Here is a 15922-nt window from a genome sequence, read left to right on the forward strand (position 1 = left end):
GCTTTAGCACTTGGGAATGTTCAGTTTCTTACAGATTCAATTGTGGTGGGTTTTTTTTAATAAAATATCGCTACCGAGATAATCCACATCTAGTGGATATGGGAAAATTTAGGCTATAATAGCGCAGCAAACTTCTACATCCATCTTTGATTTACAAGATAAAAGCAACTTTTAAATTAAAGAGCCTTTCTGCTAATAGAGCTTATTATGCCAGAGACAGGAATGATTTTCCTAGAAAGTTGTCCCTGTGTGCATGCCTATTATCTTTGCTTTCCCCCTTCCACTAATGAGCATTTATCTAAAGAGCCTGTTAATCCTCTGATGTGTGCTTCTGGTCAGAGGTAACAGTTTGAATAAAACCACTAATCACTTATCACTAATCACTGATCATTAATCACGCTTTTCCCTAGTGCTTTGCGACCTGTACAGCTCCCTTTAGGATTAAGGAGTCACAAATAAGGATTTTAGCCATTTTTTATAAAGAATTTTGAGCTTTTGATAGCAACAATCTCATTCACTACATGAAAGTTACAAACTACCGAGCAAGGATTTTCACCACTGTACACTTTTTTACTGAAAATAAACCATACATTTATGGAAGCATAACTCCTTCAGCAAAATCCCCACAAATTATGCTATGTTTTTCATTCGGCTCTCACCTTCCACCTCTCAATTTTCTTTTAGTCCAGTTTCTAGATTATGTCTGCATGACAGTGTTTTACAAGAAAGTTTTCCGACACCACTGTTACTTGACACACTGCTGCTTGTCCAAACAGCCAGACAGGGAAAGTCTAGTGCACGCTAGTGGGTGAGTATCCCTCCGAAAACTGCACACTCTCAAGGAAAGCGAAAAAAAGATGCTTCTCAGTAACTAATATGCTTCTATTCTAGCTTCAATTTCTTCTAGCTAAGCACTGTTTCTTACTGATAATATATGGAAATCTTCTAATCTTGCTGCTTAAGTCACTTCCCACATCGTTCTGGACTTAAAAAAAAAAGAACAAAAACCAAACAACATATGGACATTTCATTTTCCTTTATTCCTACCCCCATCTCTGAAACAACCTCTCTCTTTCCGATTGTAGAGCTAATATTGAGCCCTAGAGATGAAGGATCACTCACCATGCTTGGACATAAATAATAGAGGAGGCAGAGTTTAGCAAGTATTCCCTTTACACTCCTGCAGCTCTTATCGTCCTGAAAACTTCGCTGGGGGAAGAGAGACCCCTGTAAGAGAGGATAGTGGCGCGGGGACGCGGAGCTGGGGAGGGGGATGATGAGTGGAGCAGAGGGGCTGAGAAGGGTGACCGAGACTGCAGAGAAGGGACCTTGTCAGCACTCCTCCCCTGCCCCGCACCCGACGGCATCAGGAAAGGAGCATCAGCCCCGCACCGGCCCGCAGCATGACGTAAGGGCCGGCAGCAGCCCGGCACCCGGGATGTCTCACGGGGAAGGCGGCCGCGCACCGCCCCGCGCACCGCTCCGCGGCCACCGACGGCGGGGCCCGGCCCTCTGGGGATCCCGGGCGCCACCGCGAAACTTGTCCAGAAGTTCGGGGACTGCGGGGAAAGGGGACGGCGGGGCAGCGCGCGCCGAGCTGTCACCGCCGGGTGCCGTCCGGAGCCGTCCGTCCCGCCGCGGGCGCGGGGGCTCCGCAGCCCCTCCGACGGGAGCTGCCACCCGCCCGCTCCGCTCGGGGCAGCACGCAGCGGGGTGTTGCCTGCCGCATCCCACCCCGGCCCATCCCGGGAAGCAACACGCAGACTTCTCAAACTCCCCGAAGTGTGGGAGGGGAGTCCGGCTAACCCGCGGCTCGGCGACCCTGCGCTCCCGTCCCCCGCCGCCCTGCCTTGCTCTGCCCGACCCTCCGCGGGACTCGAGAGTCGCTCACGCCCCCTCTCCCCGAGCACGGCGGGGACGGGGGGGCGGCGGGATCCCCACTGCCGGCAGCGGCGCGGCGAGGACTGGCGCTGCTGCCTCCGAAGCAGATGCGGTGGCGGAGGGAAGAGCCCCTGCAGCCGCAGGCTGCCCCTTCCCCAACCGCGCACCCCGGCACTGCTGCTCCGCTCCGCTCCATGCGGAGTGCACTGCGGGGTGCGCCGCGCACCGCGCCGGGCGCCTTCCCGGGGTAGCCCTGTATTTTTAGGAACTTACCGCCCGGCGCGGCGGGGACGGGACCGGCAGCGCGGCCGGAGGAACCACGTTGGACTGAGGGACGGTTACAATACGTTCTATTTAGAGAAGCATTACATCACCCTCCGTGACGTCACGTGGGATTCCTGAACTTCTAAATCATTGCGGTCCGTGCCGGGCGGGGGGGGGAGAGGGGCGACCAGGAGCGCGGGGCGGGGGCGCGGCCTCGGGCGGTCCCGCCCCGCCGGGCGCGGGGCGGGGCGGGGCGGGCGTGAGTCAGCCTGGAAACCGCGTCCCGCCCCCCGGGCAGCCGCGGTCGCGGGGTCTGGCACAGACACCCGGGGAGAAAGGGGCGCAGCCGGGCAGGGCAGCGGCCAGCCAGGGGGAGCCGGATCCCGATCCCCGGCCATGCCGAGCTCCCACAGGCGCGGAGCCTCCGCCGAGCGGCAGCGGCGGGAGAGGCCCGCGCTCAGCCGGGACTCGACTTGTGGCAGCCCCGAACTCTTTCGGCTTTTTTGCTTGGTTGGGTTTTTTATCTAGGAAATGTCTAATAAGTAGCGCAGTGTCCGAGAAGCTCTTTCCAAAGCTTCAGCCCTGCGGATGTGCGCCTGTCCACCTGCTCAGGTGTGCCCGGTCCACACGTGTCCGCCTGGCGGGTCTCGGTGCCGGGGCGGACCCAGGGGCTCTGGGGCAGCGCAGTCATAAAGAATCTTAAACTATAGAATTAAGGGTCTCACTGCTTCTTCAGCTCTTAAACATTCTGCAGCTAGTTGGCAGTGTGCCTGTGCCGTTGAATGGGACGATTACCGGTGACAAAGTTATTATTCCACTCTGTAACTTCTTCGGTGCCTCCTTTTCTGGATTTTCTTGTTTTAAGAATACTCCCTTACTCTCAGCCTAATGCTCCTCAGCAGTGCCTCTAGCACCTGGGTCTGGAGGCTCCTTTGGCACCTGGCTGTCCACACTGCAATTATGCAGGAGGTGTTCGTATCAAAGATACACGTGATAACTGACTGTATTTAGCAGCCGATTCATGCCAGGAGGTATGACTTAATTCTAATGCAGTGTTTTAGCACCTAAGCCTGGGATGTGTCATGAGGAAACCTCAGTGTTCCAAGGGTCTTAGAATCCGCAACATGTTGCTTGGTTTGGTTTTTGTCTGATATCCTCCATTAACAGAGGAGAGAGTAATTGAACGTGTACTGCCAAAATCAGGAACTGCTTTACAAATGGCAATAATACAGCACTTTACTCTCAGTAATACCATTCTTTTGCAGGCTTATATTAGGCTGTCTAATAATCATCCTCAGCTTTTAACAATTCACTGGCACATTATGCAGGATTTAAGCATAGAGAAGCGGATCCTATCAGTGACTGATGATAGGTTTTGAACTCATTTAACTACTTAGGATAAAGCTCAATGCTGCTGTCACTGTAAACCTTCATTTTGTCAGGTATTATCCTTGGAAACTGCATACTGAGTGCAAAGTGCCTTACCTCTAAATGTCCTGAAATTATAAACAACACAGATGACTAAATTAATAATTGCAGTTACTTCTGTCTCATAGGAAAGGTTTTAGCATACACAAACACAGCAGTTTTTAAGGCCATGAAAAAAAAGATTTAAATGCAGGAAGCAGCTCTGCATCTCTCATTGAGATTTTCTCATACAATTTATATTCTCAGACTTCTCACAGGGATGCAGCTGAGACTGTGGCTGTTTGATGGTTTTTCTAGGATCACAGCAGGGTTTTTTCTCCCGGTTTCTCAATGAGACCAACATGGAGAATGGCAATGGAGAATTCAGATGCTAGTCGAGGATAACAGGGCCCAAATCCCCCAGCTACCTGTGTAGTAAGGCTCAGTTATGTCAAATTTGACAGAAGGAAATAAAATGCTAAGTGAAGTATTTGCTATAGTTTTTCTGCTTAGTGGTGATGCTTTCATATGAATGATATTGTAGACCCTGTGTGACTTGTACACAGACTATAGTGAGAAAACAAATGGCCTCACTTTGGGTCTTCACTGTAGGTTAATAAATTTTGTTTACAGCTCCTGAATTGAACATTCTGCACATCCTTCTGCCCTGTACAGGATGTTGTGCAAAAAAAAAAAAGAAGAATCCTAAAGTCAAGATGAAAAGAACTGCCACTTTATTCAGATCAGTAACTTTACTTGCGACATACATGTCTGGACAAGTCTCTACCACTTAAAGGGACTGCTTGAGGCAGCAGTTTGTGTGTGTCTGCCCCTTGGAGGGTGGTGACAAATGCTTTGATAGGTGGTTACCTTGGTTTTCATTGACAGAAGAGCAAAGAGATTCTGGATTCCTGAAATGAGTCTCAGGTCCCAAGGAGAGACTATTGACTCTTGAAATGAGCTGTAGTCCTGGGGGTAGAATGAGTATAGAATAGTGTCAATGGTTCCTCTGAGGTTGAAATCTGCTGCAACATGTGTAACATATCATTGCTTTCCCCCATGCCCAACTTCTGCTTCACTTGCCACCCTCAGATCCTGTTGCTTTCCTCCCTCTTCCAGCTCTTTACTTCTCTATTTCCATTTTTCTCTTGCCTTTTACCAACCTTCTTTCTGTCCTAAGGCAACCACTCTGATCTCTGAATGGGGATGTGAAAAGGAACAATGAGATGCAGCTTTGTTTTGTTCTACGCTCATTTCAGTGCCTGATGGTTGAGCAGTTCACAGAGAAGAAAATGTGTCCATGCCTCTAGCCTGAGGACACTGAGCAGAGAAGAGACATTGAGAAAACATAATTTCTAAGTTTTTTCTTGATTTCAACTGTGGGATGGTGATAGGACAAGAGAAGCTCCTCTGCCTGCAAAGTTGCTGCTTTCAGGTTAAGCTGATGTCTGCTTGTGTGCTGTCACTGTGAAGAACAACTCTTTAATATGAACTCCTATAAAGGTGGTTTGAATTAGCATATTCTACTTGGCAAATGTGGAATGTATGCAGAGTCAGTTACCACAGCTCAGCTGACAAGTTGTAACTTGAGAACATGCTCTATCTGGGGGACAAATTTGAACAAATCTTAGAGGCTAATCAAAGGCACCTCCTCGAACAGCAAAATGATCATTCTGCAGAACTTCAGGTTCCTGCTGCAAAAGCACTATATGTTCCCAACAGAAAAACCAAACAAATACTAACTTGTGAGTTATGGGTTAATGTCAGGCAAGGAAACTTCCTTTTTCTGGAATATTGCTTCTGGAATGATTGAATTTTAGAAGCAGCTTTTCAAAATAATCCTGCCTAGGGCAGGCACCTGGCATGGAAAACTCCATCCTGAATGGTTCAAAACTTGGCAGTGTTTTTGGGCGATTGAAGAAAGTTATAATGAAGAGTACTGAGCAATCAACTACAAGGCACTACCTGTTTTTTCGTAAACTAATTGAAAGGTAGAAAGTCATATGCTGCTTTTCTATTTTTATGCTTAAACTTTTATACAGCTGCTTTATTCTGATGGCAAAATCCCTACTTAAACACTTTTCTGTATTATATGTTCTAAAAACTGTTTTCCAGATATTTCTTTGTCAGTTTTATTCTGTAAGTATAAAACCTCAAAAGAAGAACATACTCCTGACAGCAGTAGTTTAATCAGTATGAAAACTACTCCAACATTTGAAGTGAAATGAGTTAGAACGACATTTTGTTTGACTGATAGTAAACGACAGCAGTGCTGTTTCAGCAAACACTTAAAATCCTTGTCATATCATTAAAATCATTTGGAAGTAAAGATATTAAAATAATTATAGGAGTTTTGTATGTCAAATATCAGTCTCAGCAAGCCACTATTGCTGTCACATAAAATTAATAATTACTGCTGGTACAGTTGAATATTTTACATACCCATTCTTCCTCTAACATCATTACCACATGTTTAACTAAGCTGCTGCCAATGTTGAGTGTTACTCTCAGCTTTGGCACTTGCAATTATCTCGTTACAAGTACTTTTCAGCAATATCTTTTAGTCGAATCGAACAGTAATTTATTCACCTTCTTACATGCTACTAAAACTTCAGATCTCCCCATTTATCATGTGAAACTACCCACGAAAAAAGTTTAAAAAAAAGTAATTCAGCGCTCTTTTCTCTTCAGCAAAGATCTATACTAGTCACACAGAAGTGAAGACTTAGAAATAAAATGGTAAGGGGGAAAATTGATTTCTAGATCTTAACATACACTTTAATTCATGGTGATAGTAAAATGCATTTTAAAAGGGGATACAAATTTTGCTATTTAATGTATAATAATCCCAGTGATATCCTGAACCAATGTAATTCTAGTGTTTTTACGAAACGCTCCATTTCTTAATTATTATATCTTTGTTCAGATCTCTCCTTATTTTAGTAACACACTGAACGAGATATGAGCAAAGGGAACCAAGTATTCTCCATGGTTTCAGGAGCTCACTAGGAAGTACCAGATTAGTCTTAAAAGTGAGACAGAAACTGGAGAATAAGTAGAGTTAACCAGAAGTTAAATAGTATTAAACATTAAAAAACCACATCTATAAGCTGAAATGTAAGTGGTAAGCCATGTTCCTGTTCAACTGTATCATTTCTCAAACGGGCTGGAGAGGAAAGGAAGTCATCACAGGGATATGAAACAGTCCTGTGGGATACCAAGCAAGTCATATCTGCATTTCTTTGCTCTATGTAAATCTCGTCACCCAGTCATCTGACAGTCTCACCTTTTCTTAATGACATTCGCGTCTTAAGCAGGACATAAAAAAGAGAAACAGGTCTGAGTAAGAGCTTTTTTGGAAAGTAAAAAAATGTTTTGCAAGAGAAGGCTTTTACATCCATCTGTAGTATCCATCTATCATGGATTTACATGGGAGCATATTTAGTCCAACAACAGTACTAATTGCCACAGTTCTATGCTTTCTGGAAATAAAGAGGTCTAGCTTTACCTCCTAGTTTTTACAACAGCAAACTGAAATCTTAGTTCTCTCCAATTTCTGAATGATGTCCTAAACTGTGGCACTCCTACAGATTATTTGTGCACTGAAAATGGATCTAATAGGGGATTCATGTTCTCTTTGACTGAGTGTATCTGCAAAGGCAAAGTGACTTGAAGTTGGATGAGCAGGAGCTCTCTGTGTTTCGCCTCATCTGTGCTGCAGAAGCCACAGCCCAGAAACGTTGCCATTTTTTCCATTTCCTGGAAGGCCGCCTGTGAAGTATCAAATCACTTAACACCAAACTCCCCTGTCTGAACTACATTGCTGAATGTCTGTAGGACAAAATCAATGTGTACTACTGAGAAGCAACAGAGCTAGCTGGTGGAAGGAGGCTCACTCTAGAGCTGCAGGCTTTTAACCAATATTTGAGATTTGTTGATTCGGTACATCTAACTGAGCTTTAAGTAATACTTAAAAGGATGACTTTTCACTCTTAAGTTACCCAAAATCAGTTTTATTCCATATTTCTCCTTACTCTTAGTAAACTTAAGAGAGGCCATGGGTTGTGCTTGAGCCATATGAAAAAAATAGTCAGGAAAATGGAGAAGCACAGCCCTTCCCACAGATAAGACCCAGATGGAAGCTAATTCATGCAGAAACATGTGTGCTGGCCTCCTTAACCTGGTGAGAACAGCCAGAATGCACTCAAGGCCCAGAACTACAAGGCAGATGGTTGTCTCTCCTCTTTTTTCATCATTTCTCTTGCTCTATTCATGAATGATCCCTGCTTAGGAAGCACACTGTGCTTGACCAACTTCCTCTCCCTCCAATCTCAGTGTAAGTTTGTTCTTGATGCCTGTGTGAAGCACACATGTTCTCTCAGCTCTGCTACACAACGCCATTTAACTCTTCACTCTTGTGAACAAGCAGGTACCCAATGGTTTTCCAAGCAGGTTCTGATTCCCGATACCTGAATGATCTCTTCCTCATATCTGAGTGCCATGTGTTCTGTTCCAGGAGACCACAAAGAGAGATTTTATATTTCCTTCTACATTCACAACAATTCAAAGAATGGTTTGTGTCCACCATAAGCAGACACCATTATTTCATGAGTTTTTGGGATGAGGTAACAAAATTTTTCATATTATTTTTCCTCCATAGAGATTCTGTAAGTCTTCTTTTGTATTCATTTTACCATTTTCAGTGTTATGTTTTTTGGAATTCTCCTAGTTATAATATCATTGTTTAGTGCATAAGATGGAAAACTGACTTGATAAGCAATAATTGAGTAGTATAACTCCAGTTAGACACATATGGAGGTTTATAGAGATTTTTGGTCTCTGACTATCCTTTGTACTCTGGTTTTAGTTGATGGGTTGTTGTTTTTTCACTCTTAGGAACAGAATGAAGTAAGAAAAAAGAGGTGAAAGATATGACATCTTTTTATGTTTCTGAGAATCTAATTTAGAAACCATATTTAAGCAGAAAGAAAAAATACAAATTCTTCTATAAATTCTCATTTGTCTCATTTGGTCACATGTCTGATTATGAATTGACTGGAATAACATTACAGCTATATTTATGGATAAAATTCATGGGATCACGTGGCAAAAAGATCTTACAGATATTTTAAATGTAATTAATTTTATTTTTTTTAACATACTCTCATGCTGTTTCTCTTCTTGAGGATGTCAAGAGTGTCAGAGATACAAAGGTTGTTCTTCTGTGCTATAAAGATAGCTCATTCACACCTTCTTTTGACTCACTTCATGGGTTTTGCTGCTCAAAACAGAGGCGAGAAAGTATTTTGCATGAGAATCTGCGGGTACTCTATAGTGTGAACTGCCAGGGTCTCATTTTTTATCCCACAGGTGAGGGCTGCAGAGGGGTTGTAATGGAGCCTCCCCACAGTTTGTGGATTCATAACCCCTCTTAGAGTTCTCTGCAGTCTGCTTAGATAGGCTTTGTGCAGGGAGAGTCAAATTTCTGCCTTATTTTCCAGCCGAAAAGCTGAGAAGGAGATGACGAGGAATAACTTCAGCAGTTCCCACGTAATTGCAAAGTTTGTAATTGTGATATTACAGCGGGAGAAGTAAAGTGTTTGCTGCCATGCAGCACTGCCAGCATTTCACACAGACATCAGTAAAGAAAGTTAATAATGCCTTTTTAGTGTGATTTGGTTTAGACACACGTAAAGAGCAGCCCTATCAGGAAAAAATAAAACCATAGCGACCCAAGGGCTAAAAGATATTTTTTTCAAGAAGAAAATTACTAAAAATCACAATCAGGAAAACAAAAATCGGTCGGCACTACTAAACTTCATGTGCCACTAAGAACTTACATAATATACTGCTGACATCATGACTATATAAATTACATGGTACTTTCACATGTGACTTAGAGATTATATTACTAGTGTATGGAAAAAAAAGTAAACTTCCAATTTTTTAATTTAGGATGAACTACTGCAGTATGTATTATAAAATTAGATACACATACCAAAACAACAACAGCGATTTGACTTTTTATTGCTTTTACCCCAACAGGTGCAAAAACATTTGTTTAATCAAAAGCATATAGACGCACAAAACCATTTCTAGAAAGGCTACAGCTTTGCTGTCACTCTTGTAACAGAGAATATGTCCTGGGGTTTATTTTAGCTGAAGTACAGAACCAGGTTGGTTTTGTTTTGCTGCTGTAAACCCATGGGTAAAATCCTGGCTTCACTGAAGTCAATAGGAAAACTCCCATGGATTCAGTGGGGCCAACATTTCATCCCGTGTCTGTAATCAATTATTAAAATGTAGCAGGGTCCAACAAGTGACTACACTGGAAAAAAATGACATCAAAATACTTGGAGTAGCTTACAAATATTTTGGAGACTCGGGCATTAATGCCTCTCCTAGTTACTCCTAGAAAAACATTTACAAAACTTGTACTTGTATGTAGGTGAATTCCAGATTGGATTTTTGAAGCACATTCAATACTTGGTATTAAAAAATACATCAGTTTTAACTTCATCTCTTTCTCAATGATTCGCTTGTTAATTATGCAAGTTTCTTTTGCACATTTTGTTCTTTGGTTGAAAAGGAGAAACATTCAAATATCTTCACTTTAAAAATGGAGACATTCATTAATCTTAGATGATAATGCAAGATAAATATTTGCAGGTAATTTATTTTACAGTGTATTAAGTCTGTCTCCAAACTTCACCATAGTAGTGTGAAAAAGAAGAAATGACATATGAAAGCGACAGAAAATTGAGAAGTAAGACAAAAGACACAGCACATGTTGTGAACCTGATTTCCTCTTCTCCTTCCCCTCCCCTCACAGATCAAGCAACACACTTTATGCAACAGTTAGATTTGCAATGTAATATTCAAGACTAACAAATTAAAAAAGGTTTCTAAAATACAAGGTACGTAAAATGCAGTGAAATCTCCAAGGAGATGTTTTTCTTACATGTGCACAAAGTCACAACTAAGACACTTATTCAGACATAGCTGAACTTTACTAATAGCAGCACTAGCTACCAAAATAACATATTATGTAAACAAGCAAGTTGCAATTCACACTTTCCTGATGCAGAATGGAACAATAAATTTACTACTTCTTTTGAAAATTATGTTTTTCATTTGTAAGAGTGACAATAAAAGTAAATTTCCAGAATATTTGTCAGCATAAAAGTCTCACAAAGCCCTATCAATAAATTACAAGGAAGCATGGGTGTATGGGGGGGTCTATATGAGCAAATAACAGAGAAGTATAGAAATTAAATCTCATCCTTCTGGCTCAATAAAATCCCACCTTAAATTCAAGGGAATTTTTCCTTAATAACCGCCATATGAACCGGGCACAGAGTACCCATTGTCCCCGCTTGTATAGCTGGAGTGGACATATCCGAACTTAAAGAATAATCAGAATGGAGAATAAAACAGCTTTTCATAGTCTCTGCTGCTAGAAAAGATGAATGTTGTTAAATATACAGGATGGATTACCTAGCTCCTTTAAGCAAATGGCACCACTAAAAATCATTCAGCTATAGCAAGGTTGACTAGAAACGCCTTTAGGAAATAAAGGTGCATCGTGGAAGAAGGGAGAACTTGTTTTTCTAAATAGTTTCAAGTATCGTTTTAGTAGCGAAGATAAATAGCTAGTGTCAGGAAAGAAAAACGACACAACTCTCACCAGAAGATCCGATGACACTCAGTACAGGGTAGCATGAAATAAACAGCACTATGAAGATCTCAGGGTTAGAATGGAAATTAAATGGCCAGACAGAAATGGAGCTGGTTTTCCTTAGCAAAAATACCTAGGAAAATACAGAAAAGTAACAGCTTATTAGTATGCAGGAATGTAGAACAAAAGAATGTAATTGTGACTGATTGAGGCATCAATTTGTTTGTGGAAAGCCTAAGAGATGGTAAAAAGCCTGCTGGGAATGCAAGGGGGAAAAAAAAAGAGTGACATTCTGAAATCCTAGACTCAGTGATTCTCATACAAGTTTTATTATTAATTGCTGAGTCGGTGTTTGCATCCCAGTTTTGGCCAACTGGGGAGGACATATAGGACACACAAGGTAAGATGATCACAGATAATGAAGAAGTGTTGTGAGTTATTAAAATATATACACAGATAAATGCCGAGGCTCTCGATGCCTCAGGAATAAAATCACAGAGAGAAAGTTTGTCTAGAAGGCTGCTGCTGTTAAGTGTCTCTAGAAGAGAAAGAGTAATTTTGGAACAGGGAGCTGAGTATTTCCTGAGGAGTTTAATTTCTTTTGGACACATTGGCATTGCAAGTGGAGCAGAAAATAGCCGGGCAAACCATAAGATGTAGTATATGGGGAGGTCTTCAGGATATCAGGGAAGAAATAAACTGATCAGAGCTGATGGGGATATTATTAGATACTTGGCCGTACAGAATTCATCCACCTTCAAAGGCAGCAAATTCTAGCACCTATATTTTTTTTACCGTGTATAGAGACACATGACAATTTTTCACTCTGCTAATGGGAACTTTTTTCGGTCTATATAAGTACTGACTTGTACTTCGCCAGAGCGTATTTAGAAAGTAATGTGGCAGTGAGACGAAGTACTCCAAGTCATTCAATTTAAGTTTTAAAGACTTGTAACCTTAAGGAAAATATATTTAAATTTTTTTGTTCTAAAACATCTCTTAAAAACTACTCTCTCATCATGTAGTTGTTTTTTTTTTTTTCAAACATTTGGTAGTTTTTAAAAGTATCTGTAGAGTGTGCCTGCACAGACACAGCCCATATGGGGTAATGCAAACTCTGAGCCAAGTCTACAATCAGAGATATGAATACAACTGATTACACTGATGGAGTGAAGCCACTATTTTTATCTTACCTGAGATAAGGCACACAGGATATAAATTGCTGTTCAAAATGTAAGGGCTAAAATTTAAAAAAAAAAATAAAATTACAATAAAAAAAGAAAGATACATTTTGTTTAAAGGTACAGCAGGAATAAAGACTGAAGGTGAGGGTAAATTATATTAGTCTCATTTTCTGTTCCCACAGTGGTCCAGAAGGACACAGTGGGAGGGAGACAGAGCACCTCTGTCAGGGCTGGGAGCCACAGAGCCAGCTGAGGCTGCACAGCTATATGTGGAGCTGCCTGTGGCCTAGGGAACCATGGCCAAAACAGCTTTCATCTTAAATCAATTAATAATACCTCTTAATCCCCTTATCCTACAGAGTGCTAGACATATTTGCCAAAGACACCTAAAAATATCCCCTTAGCACCATTCCTGCCTTGGAGGCTGGTGCTCCAACACCTCCAGGTCCCTCACCCTGCAGGGAGGCACCACCAAAGCCTGGTACCTGTAACAGAATTAAAATTGGGGAGTTGAAAGATTTTTGACCAAAAATTGCATTCATTTCTCTTTGGTGCCTTTCCATGTGATGAGCATTAGCATGTGTGTCTAGAGATCAAGAGCCAGGGCTGGTTGTTGCATTGAGTTTTTGTCACAAGGGTTGTGTTTAACCTTGACAGATCCTGCAATTTTAAGACATAGTTCTCTTCCTGCTGTTTCAGACTTGTGAGGCTCTGGATAAGAAACAGGGCTTGAGTTTCTTTACCTCAAGTTTCTCTATCTCGAGTTTCTCTATCTGTGATTGAAGATGAAAACACCCAAAAGTTTGTATGGACATCCCAACACAAAGCCAACAGGTGTTTGGTTGGCATGTAACCCCTATGATACACAGATTGCTGGGATCCCTTGCTGCTGCCAAATCTAATGTTTTAAAGCAAAGTTCTGTCTCCCCTGAAAAGTGTAGTAAAATTTCTGGGGATTTGGATGGGGGTAAGATTTCACCCCTGAGTCTGATGATGGGAATACTCACTGACCCACCTCAGCCACTGACTTCAAGCACACAAACCTGCAGCAACAGTCTCTGCTGACAGAGTGACAGAGTTGTCAGCCATGAAACATTAGTTTTATTGCAGGGTTCTAAAGAAAATGTAACTCTCCACTTCTGTATTATCTTTCCTGAATTAAACTCTTCAAAGAAAGGAAACAAAACTTAAAAATTACAAATTTTTTATCGCTAGTCTAGATATAAATGTTAAACAAAACCACCTTGAACATTCTGCTTTGAGGTGTAGAATAACATTGTATCTGATTGTTACGTGGTCTTGTGTTTTAATCTCTATGTATAAATTAGAACTCCTTTTAATTTTTAGCCTAGTTGCAACACCTTATTGCTCCCATTTTCAGAAATTTCACTAACCAGAGTAGCTAAAAGAACTGCTGCTTTCAAACTGAAACGCTAATATCACTTGTACCAGAGCCTCCTATAGAAGTAATAATAGGTCCATTAATTTCAGCACATTTACAATTACTACTCCTGATTAGTGTATTGAAATCACAAAATAGTTTTCAGTAGATAACTTCCTAAAGCAGATCTTACAGACTTGTCTTCACCTAAGACAGAGAACTATGGCAAAATCTTAAGAATATAAAATACTTATTTTTTTTCCTTTTATAAATAAAATCTGCTGTGCTTTCAGCACATGCTCCATCCCAGCGTTGTTTCACAAACACGGGGTATTTTAAAAGGTGATCTCTCCCCAGCTTCTCCAAGGTGTATGCTTCTCTGCAAGGTATGTGATTTATCACCAGGTTATTTGGGAATGCCTTTAATAGGTGCATCTTACCATTTTCAAGATACAGGTTAAGGCTCAGGCTCTGTTTCATCTCCAGTGGTAACAAGTTCTGTAGCTCCAGGCCTTCTGTCAAGAATGCTTGCGCTGTTCTCCACCAGTTACATCACCTGTTCATCCCAATTACATATACTGCAGCTGATGTAGTGCTTTAATAATTTGTTTTATTTGTGAACTGATTAAAAATTTCTAGATCAAACATTTAATGAAAAGCTCTCCAACCTGACAGGTTTGCTGCTGAATGCAGTCATTTAGAACTCAAACCTTATAATAACCAGAGCAAGTGTTGGAAAAGCTGTTCATGCCAAATGCTCAGCAACTGACATATATAATCTTATATCTTTTCATTCAGACCTAATTTTTAAAAAAAAAAAAATCTGAGCCCTAATTATATTGGTTGTAACTGTTCTGAAATGAATGGTGGCAGGAACTAATACTTGTTTATTTTCTTTCCTGACAAGTGCTCTGAGTAAAAACAGTTTCTAGACATGATGGAATGACTTTTCCTATGACTCAGACACATTCAATGAAATAAGGTTTGGAGAAACTGGAGCTGGTTTTCTGTCTAACAATAGTAATTGAAAATGCCCAGAACTTGTAAGTATTTATATTGTACCATTTAGAAATGCTGAACAAAAACTATATAGGGAGGCCAAAAAGTCTCCAGCAAAAAAGCTCTTGCCCTATGCTTTTTCATTTGAGATGTTGCACTTATGCACTTGGGCTTATATAAATTTAATGAATTTCTCTTTTAAGTTTGATTTTTTTATTTAATTTTTAATTTACAGGTGACACTTAAAGTAAACAGTCATATTTCCAATTGGCAACGTATTTAATGTTCTTCACAAGTCCAGGGAAAACTAGAGTTTTAAAATATACTACTCAGTAATATAAGAAAGGCACATAAAACTTCATGTTTATGTCCATGTTGCAAAACTCTTACTACCACACTTTTTGCAAGCTACTTAGCTCCCAGTATTTCAGTTACTTCAGCTTTTCTAAGAGTGAGCTACCTTGTTTGATTCTGTTTTATAAAGAATTATCATAAAATTTTTATTGCTCTGCAGTTTAGAAGAAACTAAATATCAGTTCAATATTATTTGAAAACTTAGTAAATTGTCTGCTGAAAAGAGAGATGTAAGTAAGTACTGCAATTACAAAAGCATGAAAATCCGCTCAGAATACACTTGGGTTTTTAAATTAATTTATTTAATACCTTTTTTTATATTCTTCCCTCATCCCCAATAATACAAGCATATTTTCTGATCCCGGGAAAGCACTCAGGCTTCCAATTGTGTTCCTGCAACTGTAATTACAGCCACTTGGCCTTTCACCTTACGTCTCATGCTCAGAATGTGCGAGATGTACAAGCTGCAATGCACACCCCGTTGCTAACACTACCTATGGCCCATCTGTTCTTACACTGAAATCCCACAGTTAATGTTTCCACACAAATGCCATCTCCGGGCAACCTTTTTGTGGCACATGCTTCAGTGTCAACCTCCGACAAAGAGCTAAAGTCATGTTGATAATCCCAGTTTGGGGATGGTTAGGATCATTGGCCGTATTACTTCTCGGTAAAGAAAGGATCCTAGCGCTGTATATGTCAGCTCAGTAGGGCTGCGCTGGCCACAGGGCTCGGGCTCGTTTGGTTTCTAAAAGGCCGAGAGAAAAGCTGAGC

The 15922-nt window shown here is 41.2% G+C and overlaps 1 protein-coding gene across 6 annotated transcripts in view; it reads right to left on the reverse strand.

Moving 5' to 3' along the window:
* CREB5 (cAMP responsive element binding protein 5) overlaps window positions 1-2233 on the reverse strand; it is a 255401-nt gene extending 253168 nt beyond the window's left edge. Inside the window, exons 1-3 of one of the 6 annotated variants that reach the window (XM_032704197.1) lie at window positions 2155-2218; window positions 1123-1227; window positions 926-980 (exon numbers count right to left, since the gene is read on the reverse strand). In XM_032704197.1, coding sequence (XP_032560088.1) covers window positions 926-980; window positions 1123-1125 — 58 coding nt within the window. In that variant the 5' untranslated portion in view covers window positions 1126-1227; window positions 2155-2218. Of the gene's footprint in view, window positions 1-925; window positions 981-1122; window positions 1228-2154 lie in introns of all 6 variants that reach the window. The other 5 variants (XM_032704207.1, XM_032704216.1, XM_032704266.1 and 2 more) reach the window with 5 other exon arrangements.
* Window positions 2234-15922: the final 13689 nt, after the last annotated feature.

Source organism: Chiroxiphia lanceolata, chromosome 1 (assembly GCF_009829145.1).
Source record: "Chiroxiphia lanceolata isolate bChiLan1 chromosome 1, bChiLan1.pri, whole genome shotgun sequence".
Classification (NCBI taxonomy): Eukaryota; Metazoa; Chordata; class Aves; order Passeriformes; family Pipridae; genus Chiroxiphia; species Chiroxiphia lanceolata.